Genomic DNA, 24,254 nt, shown 5'->3' with positions numbered 1-24,254 from the left:
TCCAGCACTTTATTAATGACATCTTTAGTCACCTTGTAGGCAGGTGTGTTGTTATCTACCTGGATGACATTCTTGTGTACTCACCTGACCTTGAGTCACACCAGCAACATGTCAGACAAGTCCTACAGATACTTCGTGACAATAAATTGTATGTCAAACCTGAAAAGTGCATGTTCTCGGTTGAGGAGATCCCTTTCCTTGGATATGTATTATCTGCCACCAGTTTTCGCATGGATTCGGCAAAAGTCCGGGCGGTATTGGAATGGGATCGTCCTGAGGATTTGAAGGCCTTACAAAGGTTTTTGGGTTTTGCCAACTACTACCATAAATTCATAAAGAACTTTTCAGTAGTAGCTAAACCGGTCACTGATATGACTAAAAAGGGGACGGACTTCTCCAAGTGGTCCAGTCCTGCCAGGGAGGCATTTGACACTTTGAAAGGGTGTTTTCCTTCTGCGCCGATTCTTATTCAGCCTGATGTCACTCAGCCATTCATTGTGGAGGTGGATGCATCCGAGGTGGGAGTGGGGGCTGAATTATCGCAAGGTGCGTCTCCTGGTAAATGGCAACCATGCGCTTACTTTTCTAAAAAACTGTCTCCTGCTGAGAAAAACTATGATATTGGTAATAGGGAACTCTTAGCTATCAAATGGGCATTTGAGGAGTGGCGTAATTTCTTGGAAGGAGCGGTTCACCCTGTGATGGTGATCACTGACCATAAGAATCTGGTTTACTTGGAGTCGGCAAAACGTCTTACACCTCGTCAGGCAAGAAATGCTTTGTTCTTTACCAGATTTAAATTTTTTGTTACTTTTAGGCCGGGAAGCAAAAATGTTAAGGCAGATGCTTTGTCCCGTTGCTTTCCTGGGGGAGGCGATAAGTGCAAACCGGTACCTATACTACAAAAAGGGATAGTGATGGCGTCCATATGCTCCAATCTTGAAAGAGAGGTGGCGGACACTCAGGGGGACGCCCCTGCTACCTGTCCTCTTGGTAAACTGTTTGTACCAGTTAATCTCCGTCTTAGAATCCTCAGTGAACATCATGATACGGTGCTGGCTGGACATCCAGGGATTAAAGCTACCGCGGATCTACTTACTCTGCGTTTTTGGTGGCCAGGTGCTTATAAGGATGTTCAGGAGTATGTCGCCGTCTGCAATATCTGTGCGCGTTCTAAGACTTCACATACTCGTCCATCAGGGGCTCTCCTACCTTTGGAGATTCCCAGCAGACCTTGGACTCATTTGTCGGTCGATTTTATTACGGATCTACCTGTGTCTGCAGGGAACACTGTAATCCTGGTGGTGGTGGACAGGTTCAGTAAAATGTCTCATTTTATTGCTTTGCCAGCTTTGCCTAATGCCAAAACTCTGGCGCAAATCTTCGTCAGGGAAATAATAAGACTGCATGGGATTCCTACAGATATTGTTTCTGATCGGGGGGTGCAGTTTATCTTCAAATTCTGGAGGGCGTTTTGCACCCGTCTGGGGATCCATTTGCCTTTTTCTTTCGGCGTTTCACCCACAGTCTAACGGGCAGACTGAACGGGTTAATCAGAATTTAGAGACATATCTTAGATGTTTTGTATCTGAGAATCAGGAGGACTGGGTGACCTACTTACCGTTGGCTGAATTTGCAGTTAATAATCGCTGTCAGGAATCAACTGGTAAATCCCCATTTTTTGGGGCATATGGGTTTCATCCGCAGTTTAGTTCGTTCAATGGTGATCGCCCTTCTGGTTTACCGGAGGAGGAACGGTTCTCTTCTTCTATTTCTACGATTTGGCAGGGGGTGATTAATAATTTGCAAAAAATGGGCTCCAAATATAAGAGTTGAGGTGTTCCTAAAGACCACTATGTTATCGGTTTCTGAGATTGTGTATCTGATCCAAATATAAGAGTGTGGCTGATCGGAGACGTTTGGTGGGTCCGGACCTGAGTGTTGGTGACTTGGTGTGGCTGTCCTCAAGGAACATTAAGCTAAAGGTTCCATCTTGGAAATTGGGTCCCAGGTTAATTGGTCCCTATAAGATCCTAGCCGTCGTCAATCCGGTAGCATTCCGCCTTGCTCTGCCACCTACTTTTAAAATCCACAATGTGTTTCACCGTTCTCTTCTCAAGAAGTACTTGGCATCTGCAGGATCTTCACCTCTGCCACCTTCTCCTGTCATTGTCGATGGTAATCTGAAGTTCCAGATAGCAAAGGTCTTAGATTCTCGTCTTGTTCGTCGGTCACTTCAATACATGGTGCATTGGAAGGAGTACGGTCCTGTGAAGAGGATGTGGTTTCCAGCTTCCGATGTTCCTGCGACCAGACTGGTTCGGGCCTTTCATGCGGCCCACCCAGATAAACCAGGTCCTGAGGTTCCGGAGGTCCCTCATAGAAGGGGGGGTACTGTCACGGAGTTACCGCGACAGAACAGTACTAGAAGACCACGGCGTCTGATGGCTTCTGCTTCATCTCTGAGAAGAAGCACTTCTCCTGTGTATTAAAAGTGTTTTGTTTTCTTTCAGCAGGAGAGGGGTTAATAGGCCATGTGGAAATTTCTGCTTTCAGCTGTGCTCGGTTAGCCACTCCTCTCTCCTATTTAAGCTAGGCCTTCTGGTCAGATCTTTGTCTGAAATAGCACTTGCTAGATAGACCTGGAGTAGTGAGGGAGCTGGTGTTTGGAGAGCTGGAGGAATTTATTGTGCGACAGTTGTATGGTTTGTACGCTTGGAAAATTCCTTATCCTTACCTGCCTTATTTACTCTCCCAGTCCTCCACACCCTGGTGCATACCTCTGTTATTTGTGAGAGCATATTTTGTGTGAGTGGAGTTTTCTTTTCACCCTTGTCTTCGTTCCCGTTTGTCGGGTTGGTGTACTGTTGTACACGGTAGCGCCTCTCTTCCCCGGGTGGGGAGGGAGACAGACACAGGGCGGCAGTCAGGAGACAGGGCAAGGGCGGAGGCCCCGGCATCCTCGCCATCTGAGGTATCCCGGGGAACAGGGTGAGTTAGGGCTCCCCCTAGAGCTAGGGCCAGGAAAGGTTCCCCTGGTCCCAGTTTACTCGCCAGTCCAATCGTGACATTTGGATCTTCTTCTCGTCGTCTCTACAAGGAACCTGGGGAGAGAGAGAAATATCTCCCCATCCAGGAAAGATCAGACGTCCGAATATCCTGTGCTGTGGGACGTCCACGTCTCCTCAAACCGACAGGCTCTGGTGGGCGAGTGGGCAGGGGACAGGACCGAATCTGAATCACCTAAACACTCATCCGTGTTAGGGGTTTGGGTCCTGCATGCCAGACATATGAGGTTATGGGGTGGCAGTACACACCGCACTCATAGTCTCTACGTGGGATTACAGTTGTGACTTTTCACACTGCATCCCTCAAGAGGAAAAGGAGAAGATATATCTGAAATGAAACGACACACACTGAGGTAGATATGGGTCTAATGAAAGACTCATGTTCACCTGCTACTGACACTAAGCTAAAACTAATTAACCTAGTGCCAGTCGGTGGGGTGTGTACTGCAAAGGAGGAGCTAACTGTTTGGTGCATAGTGTCAGCCTCCTAGTGGCAGCAACATTCACCCATGGTTCCTGTGTCCCCCCAATGAAGCGAAAGAGAAATACTGTTTATGTTTGGCCTGCTTCACTGAAGTGAAAAAAGTACACTTTCCTTGAGAAGAATCTGTCACCGTCCATGTGCTTGAAGGGAAAATTTACAAGCTATCATCTAAGAGGTCTATTACGAAATGGAAAAAATGGTTACTCAGTGCTTCAGCCCCTATCTCAGGATGTAGCAATTAATAATGTAAAAAAAAGGTTCTCTTAAAATGGCAAGTGTGATAAAATTCTTATTTTTTATATTGGATAGCATCATAAAGCAGACCACATTACTTTTAAAAAGCAACAGAAGATGAAAATGACAAAGGCAAGTGTGAATAGTGCCCAACTCAAGTTCACAATAAACTTCAAAAGCTACTCATCTTTTCATGTAGAGAATTCTAAATCATCAGTGCAATTGTTTTGTTGAAAAAACATACAAAAATAAACCAAAACCTTTATTAAAACTGTACCTCAACATCAAGAGCAAACTGAATAGCAAATTTTTCTGCTTCTTCAAATTTATGTTTATGCAATAAACGACTTAACCTAAACGGAAAAAACAAATAATACATTATATTTAGGGTACTTTCAAAAGTAAAATTATGCAGATCTTAAATTTTAAGACTGCTGCATTTCAGTTTTTTCTTTGTATGTTCACTGCCGATTTCACCCTTTTTAATGCATAAGGTAAATGTCAATACAAATCCATAACAAAATTTGCACGTAGACAAAAAGAAGGTTTGATGCATGTGTACATATAAAAAGTCTACACACCCCTCTTAAAATGGCAGATTTTTATCACATAAAAAAATCATACCAAGAAGAATAAATATCAGAACTATTTCCACTCATAATGTCAACCATAATTGTACCCAAAAAGACTGAATAATGTAATAAATTCAAAGGGAACTACAACAAAGTATTAGTTTATAGGGAATTTGTCAGTAGGATCAATCCTCCTAAGCCGTTTAGGTCAGTATGCGTCACAGAAAGTTGAATAAAATGATAACTTATCTCTGCAATCTGATGTTTTTTTTCAGGAGAAATCCATGTTTTGGGGCCAGACATAGATCTCCCTGAGAATCAGCCCCCAGAGCTTATTTTAAATGAAAAAAGGCATTACCAGTTTGAGACATGTAATGACTGACGGTCTGCTCTCCTGATCTACATGTCTCACACTGATAACGAATCCTTCTATGTAAAATTATCTCTGGAGGTAGATCTATGTCCAACACATAGTTCATTTACATTTTAAGAAAAATGTGGAGTTCCCTGGAATAAAATATAGGATCGCACATGTCATAATAACATTTGTTTTTTTTTTTACTTTTTATGACCTAAATACCCACATAGAAGGCCTAGATGGATTGATCCTACTGACAGATTCCCTTTAAGGGTGTGCATATTTAACAACTATTTATTTCAGTTCTTTATCTTTAGTTTTCCAAACAAAAAGATTTCAGTTCATTTTTCAATTGGATTGTACAAATTATGGGTGACATTACAGGTGAAAAAAGCTCTGAAATTCATCTTCTTGGTAAGGTTTTTTTTTAACATGACAAAACCTAGTCAATTTACAGGGGTGTGCAAACCATGTCCACTGTATAAGAGTTTCTATAGGCAAAATATGATAAATTAACATTTTCCTATATTTGCAAGTACCTGTTCTCCGGTAAAGCCTCTGTTAAGCATCTCATTGCAAGGACAGTGACTGTGGAGTCGGGGAACCTAGAAAGAATCATCACTAACATGAACATAAATCAAAACAGCTGAGAAATTAACCCCTTAACAATCAGTCAACAATCGAACGCTACATCATGGAGTGTGCTAAAGTGCTTTAACCCCTTAAGGACCAGGGGTATTTCCGTTTTTGCGTTTCCATTTTTTGCTCCTCTTCTTCCCAGAGCCATAACTTTTTTTCTTTTTCCGTCAATATGGCCATGTGAGGGCTTGATTTTTGACTTGTACTTTTGAACGACACCATTGGTATTACCATGTCGTGTACTCGAAAACGGGAAAAAAAATCCAAGTGCGGTGAAATTGCCAAAAAAGTGGAATCCCACATTTGTTTTTTTATTTTGCTTTTTTTACTAGGTTCACCAAATGCTAAAACTGATCTGCCATTATGATTCTCCAGGTTATTACGAGTTCACAGACAACAAACATGTCTAGGTTATTTTTTATCTAAGTGGTGAAAAAAAAATTCCAAAATTTAAAAAAAAAAAAAAAAAAAAAAAAAATGTGTCCCATTTTCTGATACCCAAAGCATCTCCATTTCTTGTGATCTGGTTCTGGGTTTGTTTTTTGCTTAATTTTTGCGTGCTGAGCTGACGTTTTTAATGATACCATTTTGGTGCAGATACGTTTTGATCGCCCGATATTGCATTTTAATGCAATGTCGTGGTGACCCAAAAAATGTAATTCTGGTGTTTTGACTTTTTTCTTGCTATGCCGTTAAACGTATCAGGTTAACTCTTTTTTTTTCAATGATAGATCGGGCGATTCTGAACGCGGCGATACCAAATATGTGTATGTTTTATTTTTTATTTAATTGTTTTAGTTCAAATGGGGCGAAAGGGGGGTGATTTGAACTTTTATTTTTTAAAAAACATTTTTATTTTTTTTTTACTTTTGACATGCTTCAATAGTCCCCATGGGAGACTAGAAGCTGCCATAACCCGATCGGCTCTGCTACATACAGGCGATGATCAGATCGCCTACATGTAGTAGAATTACACACTTGCTATGAGCCCCGACCTCCAGTCGGCGCTCATAGCAATCCGGAAGTGACAATCAGAGGTTTCCAGTACACCTCTGATTGTCATGCTGACCCATCTGCGACCCGCGGTCATGTAACACAGGCACCGGTGGGAGGAGGTAATGATGCGCTTCCTGTGGGTGCATATTGAATGCCGCTGTCAGAGTCCGTCATTGGACGTTAAGGGGTTAAGCAGATTCAGAAGATGAGCTCCCTCCAAACAGGGCAGATGCTGGCTATATTACACATCTAACATTTGTTTTTTTACAGCAGATATCAGTACTGTCACCGATCGCTGCTGTAAACTTAAATTCCGCTGTCAATTATTGACAGGTCCTGTGATCCGGTCTGAGTGTACATTTGGGCCCCTTCAAGTTCCCCTGTGACGCAATCTCGAGTTGCTGATGGGTTACTATAATAGTAATGGACAGGCTGAAGACACCTATGCCGGTCATGTTATTTCTCCTGTTACATCCAGCCCAGGCTGGTGTAGGTTATAGTGATTTTTAATATATACAACAATACTGTAATATTCCTGTATATAGTAAAAGCAATCAAACAATCACAGGCTCTTGTCTCCTAAAAAGACAAAGGGACTATAAAAAAGTTTTTAAAAATTAAAAAAAATTTAAAATGAACCTCCCCCCTTCACTAGTTAAAAATAATGAGAAGTAAAAAAATAAAATAAAATGTATACATACTTAGCATCAAAAAGTCTGTAAAGATTTGATCAAAATATAAAATTATTTAATCCGTACGATACATGCTGTAAAGAGAAAAAAAATGCCAAAATTTTCGTTGTTGCTGCACCTCCCACAAAAATGCAATAAAAATAAATCAACAGTCGCACTCAAAGAAAGATTTTCAAAGATATTAACTGAACAAACGTGGTTTTCTTTATTACAAACACCAAAATAAAGTATCACCGCAGTGTTTCAAGGTAGGTAACGTTTCGACCCACAGGGTCTTTTTCAAACCTTAATGAAACAAATAAAAATACAAGGTATCACTAAATCAAAATATACAATATTTACAAAAATGTACAGTAAATTATAACAAATAAATAAACAAAAAATCCCTATAAATTAGAGGTACAAGCTATGTCATTTTGAGCAGACTCTAAGACAAGGCGACCTACTAGGACTAGAGGGGTGTACAGGTGTATAGCTTCAGGATAAACCTAGACCAATGGTCTAGGGATGAGATAACATAAATAGATAATCGAAAGGCGGAGGGCTGTAGGAGTGAGATACGTCATGGCGGCACTGACGTAAGGAAGCAGGAATTAAAATAAAGTATATCCGGATATCACATAGCACAGCAAATAGATAATGTACAGCATAATACATAAACATGATAAATTGGTACAGTTTTGTAGAGTGACAAATGAGACTGAACTACCCAGGTGGTGGACTTTCTAAGAGGCAGAAGACTAACCTTTAGACTGTAGGAGCAGAGTGAAGGGTAAAGGTCCCTGGATCAGTGCAGGAGTCCCGTTTGGGGCTATGAAAAAAAGAGAGAGGAGGAGGGGCCACCGCATTAAGATGGCAGCGTGGAAATACAGAAGGCTCAGTATTTCCACGCTGCCATCTTAATGCGGTGGCCCCTCCTCCTCTCTCTTTTTTTCATAGCCCCAAACGGGACTCCTGCACTGATCCAGGGACCTTTACCCTTCACTCTGCTCCTACAGTCTAAAGGTTAGTCTTCTGCCTCTTAGAAAGTCCACCACCTGGGTAGTTCAGTCTCATTTGTCACTCTACAAAACTGTACCAATTTATCATGTTTATGTATTATGCTGTACATTATCTATTTGCTGTGCTATGTGATATCCGGATATACTTTATTTTAATTCCTGCTTCCTTACGTCAGTGCCGCCATGACGTATCTCACTCCTACAGCCCTCCGCCTTTCGATTATCTATTTATGTTATCTCATCCCTAGACCATTGGTCTAGGTTTATCCTGAAGCTATACACCTGTACACCCCTCTAGTCCTAGTAGGTCGCCTTGTCTTAGAGTCTGCTCAAAATGACATAGCTTGTACCTCTAATTTATAGGGATTTTTTGTTTATTTATTTGTTATAATTTACTGTACATTTTTGTAAATATTGTATATTTTGATTTAGTGATACCTTGTATTTTTATTTGTTTCATTAAGGTTTGAAAAAGACCCTGTGGGTCGAAACGTTACCTACCTTGAAACACTGCGGTGATACTTTATTTTGGTGTTTGTAATAAAGAAAACCACGTTTGTTCAGTTAATATCTTTGAAAATCTTTCTTTGAGTGCGACTGTTGTTATATAACTACAGTCTGGAGTATCCCTCCATGTACAGTCTGCACCACCATTAGCGAGAGTGCTCGTCTTGTTCTTTAAAAATAAAAATAAATCAAAACATAATATTAACCCAAAAATGCTATAAATAGAGACACTAGCTCACCATGAAAAAACAAGCTCTCACACAGTTCAGTTAACGGAAAAATATAAAAGTTATGAAAAATGGCGAGATAAACCAAATTTTTCAGTTCAGAATTTTTTTTCTCCACTAAAATAGTTTAAAAAAAACTATACGAATTTGATATCAATGTAATTATACTGACCTGGGAAATCACGGTCTCAGGTCACTTTTACTGCTTAATTAACAAGGTAAAAGTAAACTCCAAAAAGAAAAAGGAAAAAAAAAAGATACACCTTTTTTTCAACCATTTTCCCTTGCTATATATGGTAAAATGAATAGTGTCATTCAAAACTACAACTCATCACCAAAGAGCCCAACTCACTGGCTACATTGGTGGGAATTGAAAAAGTATGGCTATTTGAAAAAAGAGGAAAAAATGAAAACATGAACAATGAAAACGCGGGGTTAATAATACAATTTACCTTTCATGGCTGTCATAAATTCCCTCAAGAAGATATATTGTGTCCTAAAGCAAAATAAAACAATACATAATATATGTTAATGAGCGGCATAAACAAAACCGCTAAATTCCAAAATGGTTTTCTATAAATCATCCTACAATTTATGCGTAAAACCATATTAGTTTGTAATCAACACAAGAAAAAAACAACCTGGAAATTAAGAGAGTTGCCAACTACCTGAACGACCCCTTTATAAATATACTCCCCCTTGTAAAATAAAAATAATATATAATCACCTACTGCACTGGCACCATTTCCAGTGATGTCAGCGCCGGGGTTGCCTTGTAGTCAATCAGCAGATGTTATTGAGCTGCTGTGCTCTTACTTCCAGTGGATGGTCGGACAAGCAGAAAAAGTAAGAACGTAGCAGCTCAATAGACGTCACGTGGCAAAATAATGCCAAGCAAACCTCGCAGACCTGGCGCAACATGTTTAAAGCTCTGTTGACGCCAACTGGAGCAAGTCTAAGCACTGTAAAACTGAAACAGGAGACACTTACCATAGTGATACCAATTTGGACAAGGGTACATATATCCGAAACTTCGATTGAATACAAGTGATTCATGGTAGGCAATGAATATACTGCAAGGCTTCTCATCTGAAGATCAATGAAGAAAAAAAGAGGGCACTTTATCATATGTAATTTATATTATATAAACTACTAAACTACCTAGCGTTGTGCAAAAATTAATTACAACTTTTGTATCTCTATGAAAAATGGTCAGAACATACAACATTTACCTGTTTTTCATTGGGAAATGTCAAAGCTATGAGTTTAAGGTTAGTATCTCTTTGCCTACAGGAAGAAGAAAACAAAAATTGCATACAATTAAATGCATGTCACTATAACATAGTATTAACACAATAGAACAATAATGATTACAACAGAAATATCAAATATATGCAAGTAAACAAATACCTTGTAACAGAAGATGTGGAATCTCCCTCAGTTGTTAACAAAAAATCTGACAGATGACAAGGCCAGTCCCACACCAAAACCATAGTGTAAACATCCCAAACACTCAAAATTCCCTAAAAACACAATAAAAATTCTGTAAGAAATTAGATGACAAAAATCCCCACTTTAAATGCTTTATAAACTTAATACTTACCTCTTCATCCAAAACAAACAGCAAGTTGTCAAGAACTTGAAGCTTTTTTGCACCTTATGAAAATAAAGTTAATTTATCATTTAGAAAAGTAACACAATATTACTTAAAACATTGCTCCATCATACAGTGAAGAGAAGTATTTAGAAAGTAATATCCTCCCACTGGTTCAGAAACGTCTCATTTAATTAGTCTAAAGCTAGTGCAGGCTATATGTGTGAGCATTGTCACAATGATTCAGGAGCTTTTACCTTTAAAAAAAAATCTCAAAATAATGCCATCATCTTTACCTTGAACCATGCTACAATCAGCAAGATTTTGAACGGCAACATGTTTCTGTACAGGGTCCATCTTCCATTTTGAGAGAGTATAGTCACCTCTTCCCTAGTGGGGAAACAAAGTAAAATAATTTAAAAAAAATTGTATAACAAGTGGTAACTATTTGGACTTTTTTGCCAGGCACCTCTTCCATAGTTGGGATAAATGAAGAATAATTAATTTTTGTAAAGTGCTAACTGTTTAGACTATTTTTTTCTCACCGCGCAGTGCTGCAATGATGAAATGTTGCTACAGATCAGTAACACAATCATGCCAATTGACTGCCATAATAAGTAAAGATATGCTGCTTAGACTTTATACAGCAGAAGGAAACCATTGTAGAAGGACTAAAATGGACTCTTTCCTTTCACATCCTCTTGCTGTACTGTAGTGCTTTTGTAGGTGCAGAATAAACTGGCAGAATGTAGCTATACTTTATCACTCCTAGAGGACTGACTATAGAGACATATACAGCACTCATGAGTACTAGCACAAAATGACTGTCCAAACCAAGCTCAGGCGCTTGGTGAATCCTTGGTGTGGCCAAACAGTCCAATGCACCTTCCCATCTATTAGTTTTGCATGCATCTTTGCCCTTTTCTTCCTTGACTGAGAATATAGAATATAGAAGAATATAGAAGCTAGGAGAGGGCAAAAATAGATAAAAAAATAAATAAGTGGGAAGGTGCCCTGCACTGTTTAGTGACACCGAGCACCGATGCTCAGTTTGACCAGTCATTTTGTGCTAACAGACACCCTTTAGCCTCATATTTTGTGTTTTGCCCAAAATGTTTAATTGCGGTTGTTTTTAATACAAATCTCTCAATACCTTTGATTTTTTGTTTCTGAAAATTTGCTTAATCTTACCCCTATAAGTAGATGAATGTCACTCGTCAGATAACCAATAAACAAACTCAAACAACCATCTGTGTGATATTCTTCTGTTGAAATAAAGCAGATCTTGATTTTCCCTTCAAGCTGCAAAATAAAATTACCATATAAGGTTCCTCAGAAATACATATATGGTGAAACAATGTGAAAGAAATGACAATTATTTACCTCTTTTGCTGCACCGATATCCATACTCTCAACAGCTGAAAATACACATTGAGAAAAGAATTACAGAAGAGTCAGACAATTTAAATAGGTTTTATATTATTAAACACTTTGTGGACAGATACTAAGTTTTTTCTCTGTACATTTTCTATAAATCTTAAAGAGTATTGTCTGCAGCTGTCCAGTAATTTCTTACATAAGAAGGACAGACAGATGATCGCTCCTTATTAATTTTTACGGACAATCATTTATAAGTCCCATTAATATGAAGGAACTCCTCCAATCCGTCACATACAAAACATCTTATAACTGCATTTTTGAAGGTTGATTCAAACTGTTATTCATTCTACTCTAGATATCAAACTCAAAATTATTTTTGGTCTACAATCTGAAATCAAAAACAACATCTAGGCAACAAATTTGTTCTAAATTGTTGTAAACTTTCAGATTCAATGCAAAAAAAAATGCACAAGTTCATACCATCATTAATCCTGGCAATATTGAAGTACATGATACAGTGAAGTCCTCCATTTGTCAATAGAAACATATTATAAACACCTAAGGAAAAGAAGACAAGGAACATAATGACATGGTAGTTTGGGATTGGTATTGCATAGCGCGTACATAGCTGACTTGAAGAAGCAAGTATGACAGAAATCAGAATTCACCATTTATTAGTCGCATAAAGGGTCTTGAACACTTGATCCTTTGATTCCTTATATAATACACTATCATCTCAGCCTGTTCGGGTGGGTTTACACTATGCAACCTGAGTAATTAAACGATCACCAACCAGCTACATATGTACACAGATTGTCGGCCATTTAATTAATTGTTGAGACACGCTGAGTGCAAAGAACAAGTGTTGATATATCGATCTCTGCACATAGGCTACTATTCTTGGCAGCACATTCTGTTTACATAGGACGTTGTGCCATCGAAAACGATGACTTTTAAGCAAGTTTAAAAACAATTTCGCCTGATGAACGAGGGGTTTGCTTGTTTGGCATGTGATGGGCAGCATGTTTCCACTTGCACGATTATTGGGAATTGAGCACTCCTAGGAAAAGTTCACAATAAATGTATTTGTACTGTTAAACCTATGACAAGAAAACAGGGATTTTTTTGTACTCACCGTAAAATCCTTTTCTCCGAACCACTCATTGGGGGACACAGACCATGGGTTTTATGCTGCTTGCCACTAGGAGGCTGACACTAAGTTAACACAAAAAGAGTTAGCTCCTCCTCTGCAGTATACACCCTCTTGCTGGCTCCCAGAGAACCAGTTCGGTGAAAAAGCAGTAGGAACAAATAGTAATGACATAGAAGAGTGCAACATGTCAACATAAAAGAACAGGCAAAAGCCATTAAAGCCATTAGGCTAACAGGGTGGGTGCTGTGTCCCCCAATGAGTGGCTAGGAGAAAAGGATTTTACGGCGAGTACACAAAAATCCCTGTTTCTCCTTCTCCTCATTGGGGGACACAGACCATGGAAAGTGCCAAAGCAGTCTCTGGGTGAGAAAACACCACAAAGGATTAGGCTTCATGCAACAACTGGCTAGTTGTGCGCCGCCGCTGCCTGCAGAATTCTTCTGCCCAGACTAGCATCCGCTGAAGCCTGAGAGTGAATATTATAGTGCTTTGCGAAGGTATGTAAACTGGACCAAGTCGCAGCTTACCAGACCTGCTCCGCTATCGCCTGATGCCGAATGGCCCAAGAAGCTCCCATCGCCTAAGTGGAGTGTGCTCAGATCCCCGCTGGGATGGGCTGACTTCTGACTCGGTATGACTCCTGGATGGTGGAACAAATCGACCGGGCTATCATGGCTTTAGAAGAGGCAAAACCCTTCATGTGACATTCCGGGAGAACAAACAGAGCATCTGTTCTTCTGAAGGATGCCGTCCTACCTTCTCTGAGCTCTGACCAGGTCCAGATTGTGGAGAGCTGAATAGGGGCCGGACAAAAGGAAAGAAGAACAATGTCCTCGTTAAGATGGAAGGACAAAATTACCTTTGGCAAAAAGGATGGCGACGGCCTGAGGACAACCTTGTCCTGATGGAGTATAAGGAAAGGCGCCAGCAGGATAAGGCCGCTAATTCTGAAACCCTTCTGATCTATGTGATCGCCACAAGGAAGGCAACCTTCCTGGACAGAAGGACCATCGAAATGTCTTGAAGCGGTTCAAAATGAGGTTCCTGAAGGGCACTTAGCACCAAGTTGAGGTCCCAAGACTCAAGAGGCATGTGATAGGGAGGTGCCACATGTGACACCCCTTGAAGAAAAGTCTTAACGCGATGCGTCTCTGAAAGAAGACCGATAGGGGCAGAGATTTGGCCCTTGAGAGAGCCGAGTGCCTGCCCGGAGTCCAAACTGGCCTGTAGGAACTCTAAAATGGTGGGAACTGAGAAGACGAGAGGAGAAAGACCGCGATCCTTGCATCAAGCAAAAAATATCTTCCAGGTACGATGATAGATGCGTACCGATGAGGGTTTACGGACACTAAACATGGTGGAAATTGCCAGTTGAGAAAACACTGCCTGGGTTAAGACCCAGGATTCAACAGTCATGCCGTTAAACACAGTGCCCCTGAGTTGTGGTTGTAGATGGGGCCCTGGGAGAGCAGATCTGGCCGATCCGGCAGACTCCAGGGAATGTCGGCGACGAGGTGTACCAACTCGGCGAACCACGCGCAGCGAGGCCAATCGGGAGCAACCAGGATCACTGGTACTCCTTCCGCCTTGATTTTCCTGATTACTCTGGGGAGTAATGGTAGAGGAAAAATGTACAGAAGGCAGAATTGGCGCCATGAAAGAACGAGAGCATCGATACTGAGGGCTCTTGGATCTAGAGACCTCGCTATAAACTGGGGAACCTTGGCATTCAGTCTGGACGCCATGAGGTCCACATCTGGGATGCCCCAGCAAAGATAGATCTGGGAGAAGACTTCCGGATGGAGCTCCCACTCTCCCGAAGTGAGACCCTGATGGCTGAGGAAGTCCGCCGTCCAGTTTTCCACTCCTGGAATGTGAACCGCTGAGATCACAGAGTGGTTGTTCTCTGCCCATCGAAGGATGTGAAATACCTCGAACATGGCCGTCCTGCTGTGGGTACCCCCCTGATTGATGTATGCCACAGACGGGGCATTGTCGGATTGGATACGGATGGGGTGACCTGCCAGAATATGATGAAAGTGCTGCATGTCCAGTCGAATAGCACGGATCTCCAGAACGTTGATCGGAAGCTTTGATTCCTGAATTGACCTGCCGCTCTGAGCAGTGTGATGGCGGAAGACTGCTCCCCAGCCCGAAAGACTGGCATTTGTAGTCACCACTAGCCATTGAACGGGTAGAAAGGACTTCCCTCGGTTGAGGGAAGAGTTCAATGTCCACCACCTGAGTGTTTCTTTGACCTGCAGGGTTAAGCGGCACCTTCGGTCAAGGGAGAAAGGGTTTCTCTCCCAAGCTGCCAGAAGGGCATGTTGAAGGGGACAAAGATGCAGTTGCGCAAAGGGAACTGCTTCCATTGCGGCCACCATCTTTCCTAGTACCCTCACTGCAAACCGGATGGAGTGAGGGGTAGACTGACGAAGTGCTCGGGCTCCTTGTTGAAGGGCTAAGACTTTGTCTGGAGGGAGAATTACCAACCCCCGAGACGAGTCCAGGGACATTCCTAGAAAGGAGATCTGCTGGGCTGGGACCGGAGAGGATTTGCTTAAGTTTATCAGCCAACCCAGGCAAGAAAGGGTATTGTAAGTAATGCGAACGGACTCCACGTAGTCGTGGAAGGACGGACCTTTGATCAACAGGTCGTCCAGATAGGACAGAACGATCACACCCCGAGAGTGCAGGATGGACATGACGGCTGCCATGACTTTTGTGAACACACTGGGGGCAGTAGCAAGGCCGAAGAGCAGAGCTGTGAATTGGAAATGCTATTCGCGAATGGCGAAGCGCAGAAATCTCTGGTGAGGGGGAATAATTGGAATGTGCAAGTAAGGGTACCGTCACACAGTGCAATTTTGATCGCTACAACGGCACGATTCGTGACGTTCCAGCGATGCATTTACGATATCGCTGTGTCTGACACGCTACTGCGATCCGGATCCCCGCTGAGAATCGTACGTCGTAGCAGATCGTTTGAAACTTTCTTTCGTCGTCTAGTGTCCCGCTGTGGCGGCATGATTGCATTGTGTGACACAGGTTGTATACGATGTGCGCACAGTAACCAACGGCTTCTACATCGCAAATACGTCATGAAATTATCGCTCCAGCGCTGTGTATTGCAACGTGTGACCGCAGTATACGACGCTGGAGCGATACTTATACGACGCTGCAACGTCACGAATCGTGCTGTCGTAGCGATGAAAATGGCACTGTGTGACGGTACCCTAAGCGTCTCGGATGTCGATTGAGGCCAAGAATTCCCCTTCTTCCAGGGAAGTGATAACTGAATGCTGAGATGCCATGTGGAAATGACAGACGTTGAAAAACTTGTTTAGAAGTTTGAGGTCTAGTATGGGTCTCACCTTTCCGTCCTTCGGGACGACGAAAAGGTTTGAATAGAAACCTTGAAACCTTTCGCTTTCTGGGATGGGGACAATGAAGCCATCGCTAAGCAATGCGTCTATGGCCCAGGAGAAAGCGCTTGCCCTTGCCTCTGAAGAGGGAGGACGGGAGGGAAAGAAACGTGAAGGGGGGTGCGTAGCGTAGTCGATTTTGTATCCAGACGACACCAGATCTCTGACCCACTTGTCGGAGACGACGGAAAGCCAGACCCTGCCGGTATCGACCGGATAGCACTGATAGTCAGCATGAGGAAAATCTCTGGGACCTAGGTCCTTTAGGCCTGGACTGTTTGGGTCGGGACTTCCAATGCTGGTTAAGCCTGTACGAGACCTTAGTTCCTCCATCTCTTTGTGGAGAACGTCCTGAACCGGACGAAGTAGTGGTAGTGGCCCAGCTTGGAGTGGAGTGAAAGGAACGGAAACGGATTTGTTGCTGTCTCCGAAAGGGATGCCTAGTCTCTGTTGGGGAAGGAATTTACTCTTTCCTCCTGTAGTATCGGAAATGATCTGATCCAGCTTTTCTCCAAATAAGCGGCCGCTTTGATAAGGAGGGGAGGTGAGAAACTTTCTTGATGCAGAGTACGCCTTCCACTCTCTGAGCCATAATGACCTTCTGATAGAGATGGCATTGGCTGTTAACTGAGCCACACAACCGGCCGCATCCAAGAATGCGTGTACCAAGTGATCGCCTGCCCGGGAAATTTGATTGGCAAAGTGCGCTGCCTCTGGAGGAAGGTTACTGTTCCGAAGAGAATTAGCGAAGGTCTCTGACCAGAAAACCATAGCTTTAGCTACTAGTGATGAGCGAATATACTCGTTACTCGAGCCTTCCTGAGCACGCTCGGCTGTCCTCCGAGTATTTTTTAGTTCTCGGAGATTTCGGTTTCTTTGCCGCAGCTGGATGATTTACAGCTATTAGCCTGCTTGATTACATGTGGGGATTCCCTAGCAACTAGGCAACCCCCACATGTACTCAGTCTGGCTAATAGCTGTAAATCATTCAGCTGAGGCGATGAAAACAATCTCCGAGCACTAAAAAATACTCGGAGGACACCCGCGCGTGCTCGGGAAATCTCGAGTAACGAGTATATTCGCTCATCACTATTAGCTACCCATGCTGCAGCAAAGGATGGATAGAGGGCAGAGCCAGAGGCCTCAAAAGCAGAGCGGGCCAAGCCTTCTGACGGTCACTGGGATTTTTGATGCATGAGCAATCCGGAAAGGACATGAGAGTTTTGGATGCTAGGCGGGATACTGGGGGATCTACCACTGGAGATTCCCCCCAATCCTTTTTCAGATCAGCTGAAAAAGGATACTTCGCTTCACGAGGCCTTTGTCCTGTGCGAGAAGCACCAGGACTGGAGGGCAGGGTTACAGCATCGCATGGACGGAGATAGGGGTTGCGGACTAGTACAGGGCAGAAGCCAGGGACTAAATTTGTGGCGCCAGCGAAGATGCAGGAAGGGGCCAAAAGCACGCCCCCACAGTCAAAATGGGTCTCCCTTAACCAGTGCCGCCCCAGACTGCCTGAAAGTAGCCCTCCAGCCCCGTCATTTACCCAGAGAAGCTGCCAGGTGACAGGTAAAGCAGCTTGCTGCAGGTCGTCCTGTGCTGCTGCTGGTTTGGATGGTGCAGGGATAAGGGGGAAAACCTCAATCCACCAATCCCTTTAGAAGGGAGGTGGAGAGGGACCGTCCGCCTTTTTGTACCATCCACTTTAACATTGGTGGTGCAGTGGGGACTGCTCGAACGCCACGAGATGGGCCTCTGTACATCCAAAGGGATAATCACCTGGGATGAGACAGGGCTGAATGTCCGGCAATTGGCCTGGATGCGGGAGAGGACACGTGGAGGCGACACTCCATGTGCTCGTCCGTTGAAGGTGTGGGGAGATCGGTGCCCTTGAAGGGACCCGTCGCCGCTAAGAATCAGCTCAGGCGTGGCATCCCACGTCGCAGGAGAGGATACGGAGAGGCGACACTCTCCGTGCTCACCTATTGATGGTTCGGGGTGATCGGAGGGAAAGGATCCGTCACCCCTTCGTCCGTTGTAAAAAAAAAATCAAAAATGTAAAAATAAAATAATAAAGAGTTTTTGGTCTGAATAGCAGACCTGTGTCCCTCCTACGGACACTAAACAAGAACTGGCTCTCTGGGAGCCAGAATGAGGGTGTATACTGCAGAGGAGGAGCTACCGTATTTTTCTGACTATAAGACGCACTTTTTTTCCTCCAAATTTGGGAGGAAAGTGTGGGTGCGTCTTATAGTACGGATATAGCATGTGGGGAGGGGGGCAGCAGCGAGTGGGATCGCAATGATATCCCACTTCAGGATGTCCCCGCTGCTGGAATCAGCTGCTGGGGAAACCACATGGCCCCGCTGATTAAGTGCAGTGAATATTCATTAGCGGCTCCCCGCCCACCGATCAGCTGAGCAGGGAGCAGCAAATGAATACTGCACTTAAGCAGCGACACACAGTTTCCCCAGCACTGATTCTGGGGAGAATCTGTGTGTCCGGGGGAGGAGGCAGCAGCAGCAGGGGCCAGGAGATCGCTGCATACCTGCCTGTGCTGGACGCTGAGCTGTCTGTGGTGCACAAGGAGGACCTGTGTGATGTCAGAAGTGGGCGGGCTGGAGCATCACATGGCAGCTCAGAGCCCTCCCTCTTCTGACATCATCATAGGTCCTTCAGACTCCCACCTAGAATCTGCAGCTTCCTCTTATGTCCTGCGCGTGCGCTGTGGAAAGGCAACAAGAGAGAGGGCTCTGTGTGTGCAGCCATGGGATGCTCCAGTTTTAACCTCACCACAGGCTGGCTCCCACAATTAAGAGGTTAGTCTTTACAAAACACAATAAAGCACTCTGCCACTCCTTTGGTGAACTATAACTCCCAGCATGTCATAGGATCTGCAGGACATGCTGGGAGTTCTAGTTCTCCCATGGGATTTTAAAGCAGCACTCCAGTGTTATTTTGCAGTGCTGGAGTGGTGCTTTCACTATAAGCCCTGTGCCCCCATTCTTATACTCACCCTCCAGTGTCTTCATATAGTACTTCACAGACACCACACTGGTCCCGCAGCTTCCAACATAATAACGTACTATTATATATAATAACACCACATATAATAGTATGTTATTTATGTTATTAAAGGGCCACTGTCACCCCCTCCAGCCGTTATAAACTAAAAGAGCCACCTTGTGCAGCAGTAATGCTGCAGTCTAACAAGGTGGCTCTTTTAGTTTTTGATTCAGTTATTCCCTCAATAAAGCGTTTTAAAATTTGTACAAAATAACCTGTCCTTAGACCTGGAGGCGGTCCGAAGCCTCCTCTGTGAATCTCCCAACGGCCGTCACTCTTCTCTTCTGGGGATGTGGTCGCCGCCCCCTGCGCGCTGTTTCTTCTTAAATCCGGCGCCTGCGCTGTGCGTGCCTGCCTGGGGCAGGCGCAGTCTTCATTGTCCTTCATTGCTCAGATCCAGGGTGCCTGACTGCGCCTGTGCCGGCAGTGCGGCAACCCTGTTGCTGAATCCCCGTCCCGCACTGTGTTATTCATTATGCACAGTGCGGGGCTGGTATTCCTGGGCATGCGCACTGCGCTGTTCAGACGCTCCCCCGGTCCCCCGCCTTCCAGCGTTGTAATTTACGGCTGCTTTGCATTCCAAACGCTGGCAAGGAAACCTGTATATTACGGCAACGCTGGAAGGCGGGGGACCGGGGGAGCGTCTGAACAGCGCAGTGCGCATGCCCAGGAACCCCAGCCCCGCACTGTGCATAATGAATAACACAGTGCGGGGCGGGGATTCAGCAACAGGGTGGCCGCACTGCCCACACAGGCGCAGTCAGGCACCCTGCATCTGACCTATGACGGACAATGAAGACTGCGCCTGTCCCAGGCAGGCACGCACAGCGCAGGCGCCGGATTTAAGAAGAAACAGCGCGCAGGGGGCGGCGACCACATCCCCAGAAGAGAAGAGTGACAGCCGTTGGGAGATTCACAGGGGAAGCTTCGGACCGCCTCCAAGTCTAAGGACAGGTTATTTTGTACAAATTTTAAAACGCTTTATTGAGGGAATAACTGAATCAAAAACTAAAAGAGCCACCTTGTTAGACTGCAGCATTACTGCTGCACAAGGTGGCTCTTTTAGTGGCTGGAGGGGGTGACAGTGGCCCTTTAAATATTTTACCACATTTTTTTTGCTTCAAATATTTTTTTCCCTATTTTCCACCTCTAAAACCTGGGTGCGGTCCTATAGTCCGAAAAATACGGTAACTCTTTTTGTGATAACTTAGTGTCAGCTTCCTAGTGGCAGCAGCATACAACCCATGGTCTGTGTCCCCCCAATGAGGCGAAGGAGAAAAGGCTTTGGTCTATGGAAAACCTGGAGGCCATTATTAAATCTTAAGTTAACATGGGAACACATGGGCACCAAGCAATCGTGCAGTGATGTCCTGACGGAGGAAATACTTTGTAAATTCCTCAGATGCTGCGGTCAATATTGGCAAGAGCAACTGAAGGGGTTAAAGTGCTGGGACTAGAGCCAGTTCAGATCCCAGCAGAAGCCCAGCTACACATTAAATCCACCGTCTCGGCAGATGACACTGGACAAAACTCCTGGGCAGGCACGGGGTGTACATACATTTGATTTAACAAAAGGAGTTAACTCCGTTATTGTTACAGGCTTCCATTTCCCAGTTGCATAGGGATAAGAGGCCTGCTTCTTTCTATTATCCCCCAACCTATATGAATATATTTACCTTGCATACATTATTTGGGGTTAGTGTTAAGCATTGCATTAAAAAAAATAATACTGAATTAGACCTATCAAAATAAACAAATGTTTATAACAATCTTAAACTTAGGGTACCGTCACACAGTGCAATTTTGATCGCTACGACGGCACGATCCGTGACGTCGCAGCGATCGTATGATTATCGCTCCAGCGTCGTAGACTGCGGTCACACGTTGCAATCACGGCGCTGGAGCGATGCCGAAGTCCCCGGGTAACCAGGGTAAACATCGGGTTACTAAGCGCAGGGCCGCGCTTAGTAACCCGATGTTTACCGTGGTTACCAGCGTAAAAGTAAAAAAAAACAAACCGTACATGCTCACCATCTGATGTCCGTCCGGTCCCTTGCCGTCCGCTTCCTGCTCTGACAGATCCGGCCGTACAGTGAGAGCAGAGTGCAGCGGTGACGTCACCGCTGTGATCTGCTCTCACTTTCCGGCCGGCAGACAGTCAGAGCGGGAAGCGGACGGCAAGGGACCGGACGGACATCAGATGGTGAGCATGTACGGTTTTTTTTTTTTTACTTTTACGCTGGTAACCATGGTAAACATCGGGTTACTAAGCGCGGCCCTGCGCTTAGTTACCCGATGTTTACCCTGGTTACCAGCGAACGCATCGCTGGATCGCTGTCACACACAACGATCCAGCGATGTCAGCGGGTGATCAAGCGACGAAAGAAAGTTCCAAACGATCTGCTACGACGTACGATTCTCAGCAGGATCCCTGATCGCTGCTGCGTGTCAGACACTGCGATATCGTAACGATATCGCTAGAACGTCACGAATCGTACCGTCGTAGCGATCAAAATTGCACTGTGTGACGGTACCCTTAGCTTCATGAAATTCTACACATCTCCAGCTGCTTACAAAAAAAGTAGAATTACACAAACCTTCTTGTGGAGCATCCTTTTCAAGCAATAGCCTTTTAAATGTTTGCTCATTGCTTATCCCCACATCTGGTACTACTAACGCCTAAAAGGAACACAGAGAAAACATTTGATTAGATGAACAACAAACATGAAAAAAAAAGTGGCAAAGTCTTGTGGGAATAGTACCAAAATGTAAAATTTTCTTCTCTGGTACATTCATCAATAAGTAAAAAGGACCTATCACAATACTGGAAATGCAATATCCTAATGGTCAGCATGAGCAACTTGCTGCCTTGCATTGTCATGTTGAAAAACGACTCCTGGGACACTTAGGAGAAATGGATTTACCACTGGCTCCACAACTGATCCACTGCAAACTGCAAGTTAAACTAGACTTCACATACCAAGCCTAAAGTAATCAAACAATGACCACATTAATTATAAGGTGTTTACATGACATAGCCTATGATCCAGACATCCAGCTACAGTTTTCCACTGACCACACGACTCCGCTCTCAAAGACTATCATAGAGCAGAGCAAGAGGATGGTACAGAGATCTATCCTCTTCAGTAAGGAGCCCCACTTTTGTCTTAGGTGATATAATAGTCAGAGAACGGTCTGGAGACCAGTAGGCAACACCATAAAGAGGGCTTCATGCAGGAACATCACAACGGGTTCTACTCCCAGGATTATGGTGTGTGGGGGGCATAATTTACTGTATCCGGATCCCTCTAGTCTTCATTTTAGGTACACTACAGCTTGTTGTTAAATTGATTTGGTCATGGAACCAGTGGTATAGCTATCGCTCCAAAGTTTCCCAACACTACAAATCAGGCCTAGTGTTTTTGTGCTGCTGTTAGCAACTTGCATGGCCTAAACATGCTACCATAGCCTGCAGCGTCTCCACACTTGTATCCCATTGAGCACCTCTGGAACGTCACTGGTTGTTAATTAAAAAGGTAGCTGACAGCAGCTGATGATTTCCATGCCTAATTGCATTTAACAAGGCAAAACTTTCCACAGACAACTATTAATAACCTCATCAATTGCATTTCCGTGACATGTCTATCCATCCAACGATTTCCAAAATTCAACAACTTTCCCTTCTTAGTGTTGTAATTTCAACGTTGAAAAGTGTACATGTATTTTTTTATTGCGTCTGCTGCCTTTTTTTTTGCTTTTTTAATCAAGTCATTTTTATTGTAAGAAAAGATAAGAAAAACAAATCACCAATAAACCACATAATGTTATCACATATGAAAGTAAACAATGACATTAGATTATCATGCCAATTCAATTTAGTGAAAACATCATTACAGATATTATCATTATTACTTATTTTTAGAGTGCCATTGGTTCCATGGTGTTGTACATGAATCAGGAGACTTCTCGGGTGCGAGCATGGAAGGTGGGTGCATGTCCCCAGTTTAATTTTCAATCGTCGAGCATGCTCTGGAAGTTGCTGGCACTCACAGGCTTAAGGTATACAAAATACACACACTCACAGCATGCACAATGCTTTTGAGGGCCAGCGGCCTCCCCAGTATTCATCGAATATGGCACTGGGGTAGAACACAAAGCATAAATCACACTTCTCCTGTTATTCAACCCTTGCATTTTGCTCACGTGCTTCCCCAACATACACACAGTATAATGCACCATAGTCACACACACAAGTACAATGGCTCAGAGAAACCCTAAAATACTAAGACCAAAACTCATGCACACAGTATGGTGCCCCCCAGCCTTCTCACACAGAAAAATGTCCCTTTCAAACAATACGATGGCTCCATAGCCTCTCAAAAAGTAGAATACACACTTCTACAACTTTCCCACAGAGTATGATGTCTTCACAGTCACACAAATAGTATGATTGCCTCCACAGCCCCCACCACATAGTAGGACGGCCCCAAAGCCTCTCACACAGTATGAAGGCACTTGCTCACAGCCTCCCAAATTGCATTATCCCTCACAGCCTCGGCTTAAAGAAAGCATCAATTAAAACAATCAAAATTGTTGTATGTGGGGCGTGGCTATGTAGCCGAAGAAGGAAGACGCACTCTGTATGAGCTCCAATAATCCTGACTTATTCTGCCATTTGGACCCCCCAGTTGGAGGGTAATACTGACCGGTACCGGCAGGGCCGGCGTCAACACCCGGCCTAGCCGGGCAAGTGCCGGGGCCCTGACGAGACAGGGGGGCCCACTCACACAGTCATAGAGCCATCTGGCTGCTTTAACCCTTTCTACCCTTTCAATTTGCGCTGGCACAAGCATCTTCT

At 43.9% G+C, this 24,254-nt stretch overlaps 1 protein-coding gene across 1 annotated transcript in view; it reads right to left on the bottom strand.

Moving 5' to 3' along the window:
• KNTC1 (kinetochore associated 1) overlaps positions 1-24,254 on the bottom strand; it is a 352,480-nt gene that overhangs the window by 255,373 nt on the left and 72,853 nt on the right. Inside the window, exons 5-16 of the mRNA XM_077293161.1 lie at positions 21,994-22,075; positions 12,233-12,310; positions 11,756-11,790; positions 11,564-11,674; positions 10,669-10,762; positions 10,382-10,434; positions 10,189-10,301; positions 10,011-10,065; positions 9,769-9,867; positions 9,231-9,274; positions 5,256-5,321; positions 4,064-4,139 (exon numbers count right to left, since the gene is read on the bottom strand). Of these exons, the coding sequence (XP_077149276.1) occupies positions 4,064-4,139; positions 5,256-5,321; positions 9,231-9,274; positions 9,769-9,867; positions 10,011-10,065; positions 10,189-10,301; positions 10,382-10,434; positions 10,669-10,762; positions 11,564-11,674; positions 11,756-11,790; positions 12,233-12,310; positions 21,994-22,075 (906 nt within the window). The remainder of the gene's footprint in view (positions 1-4,063; positions 4,140-5,255; positions 5,322-9,230; positions 9,275-9,768; positions 9,868-10,010; positions 10,066-10,188; positions 10,302-10,381; positions 10,435-10,668; positions 10,763-11,563; positions 11,675-11,755; positions 11,791-12,232; positions 12,311-21,993; positions 22,076-24,254) is intronic.

Source organism: Ranitomeya variabilis, chromosome 1 (genome assembly GCF_051348905.1).
Source record: "Ranitomeya variabilis isolate aRanVar5 chromosome 1, aRanVar5.hap1, whole genome shotgun sequence".
NCBI classification, from domain to species: domain Eukaryota; kingdom Metazoa; phylum Chordata; class Amphibia; order Anura; family Dendrobatidae; genus Ranitomeya; species Ranitomeya variabilis.
Note: the sequence above shows the minus strand (reverse complement) of the source record. Positions and strands in the feature narration are given on the sequence as shown.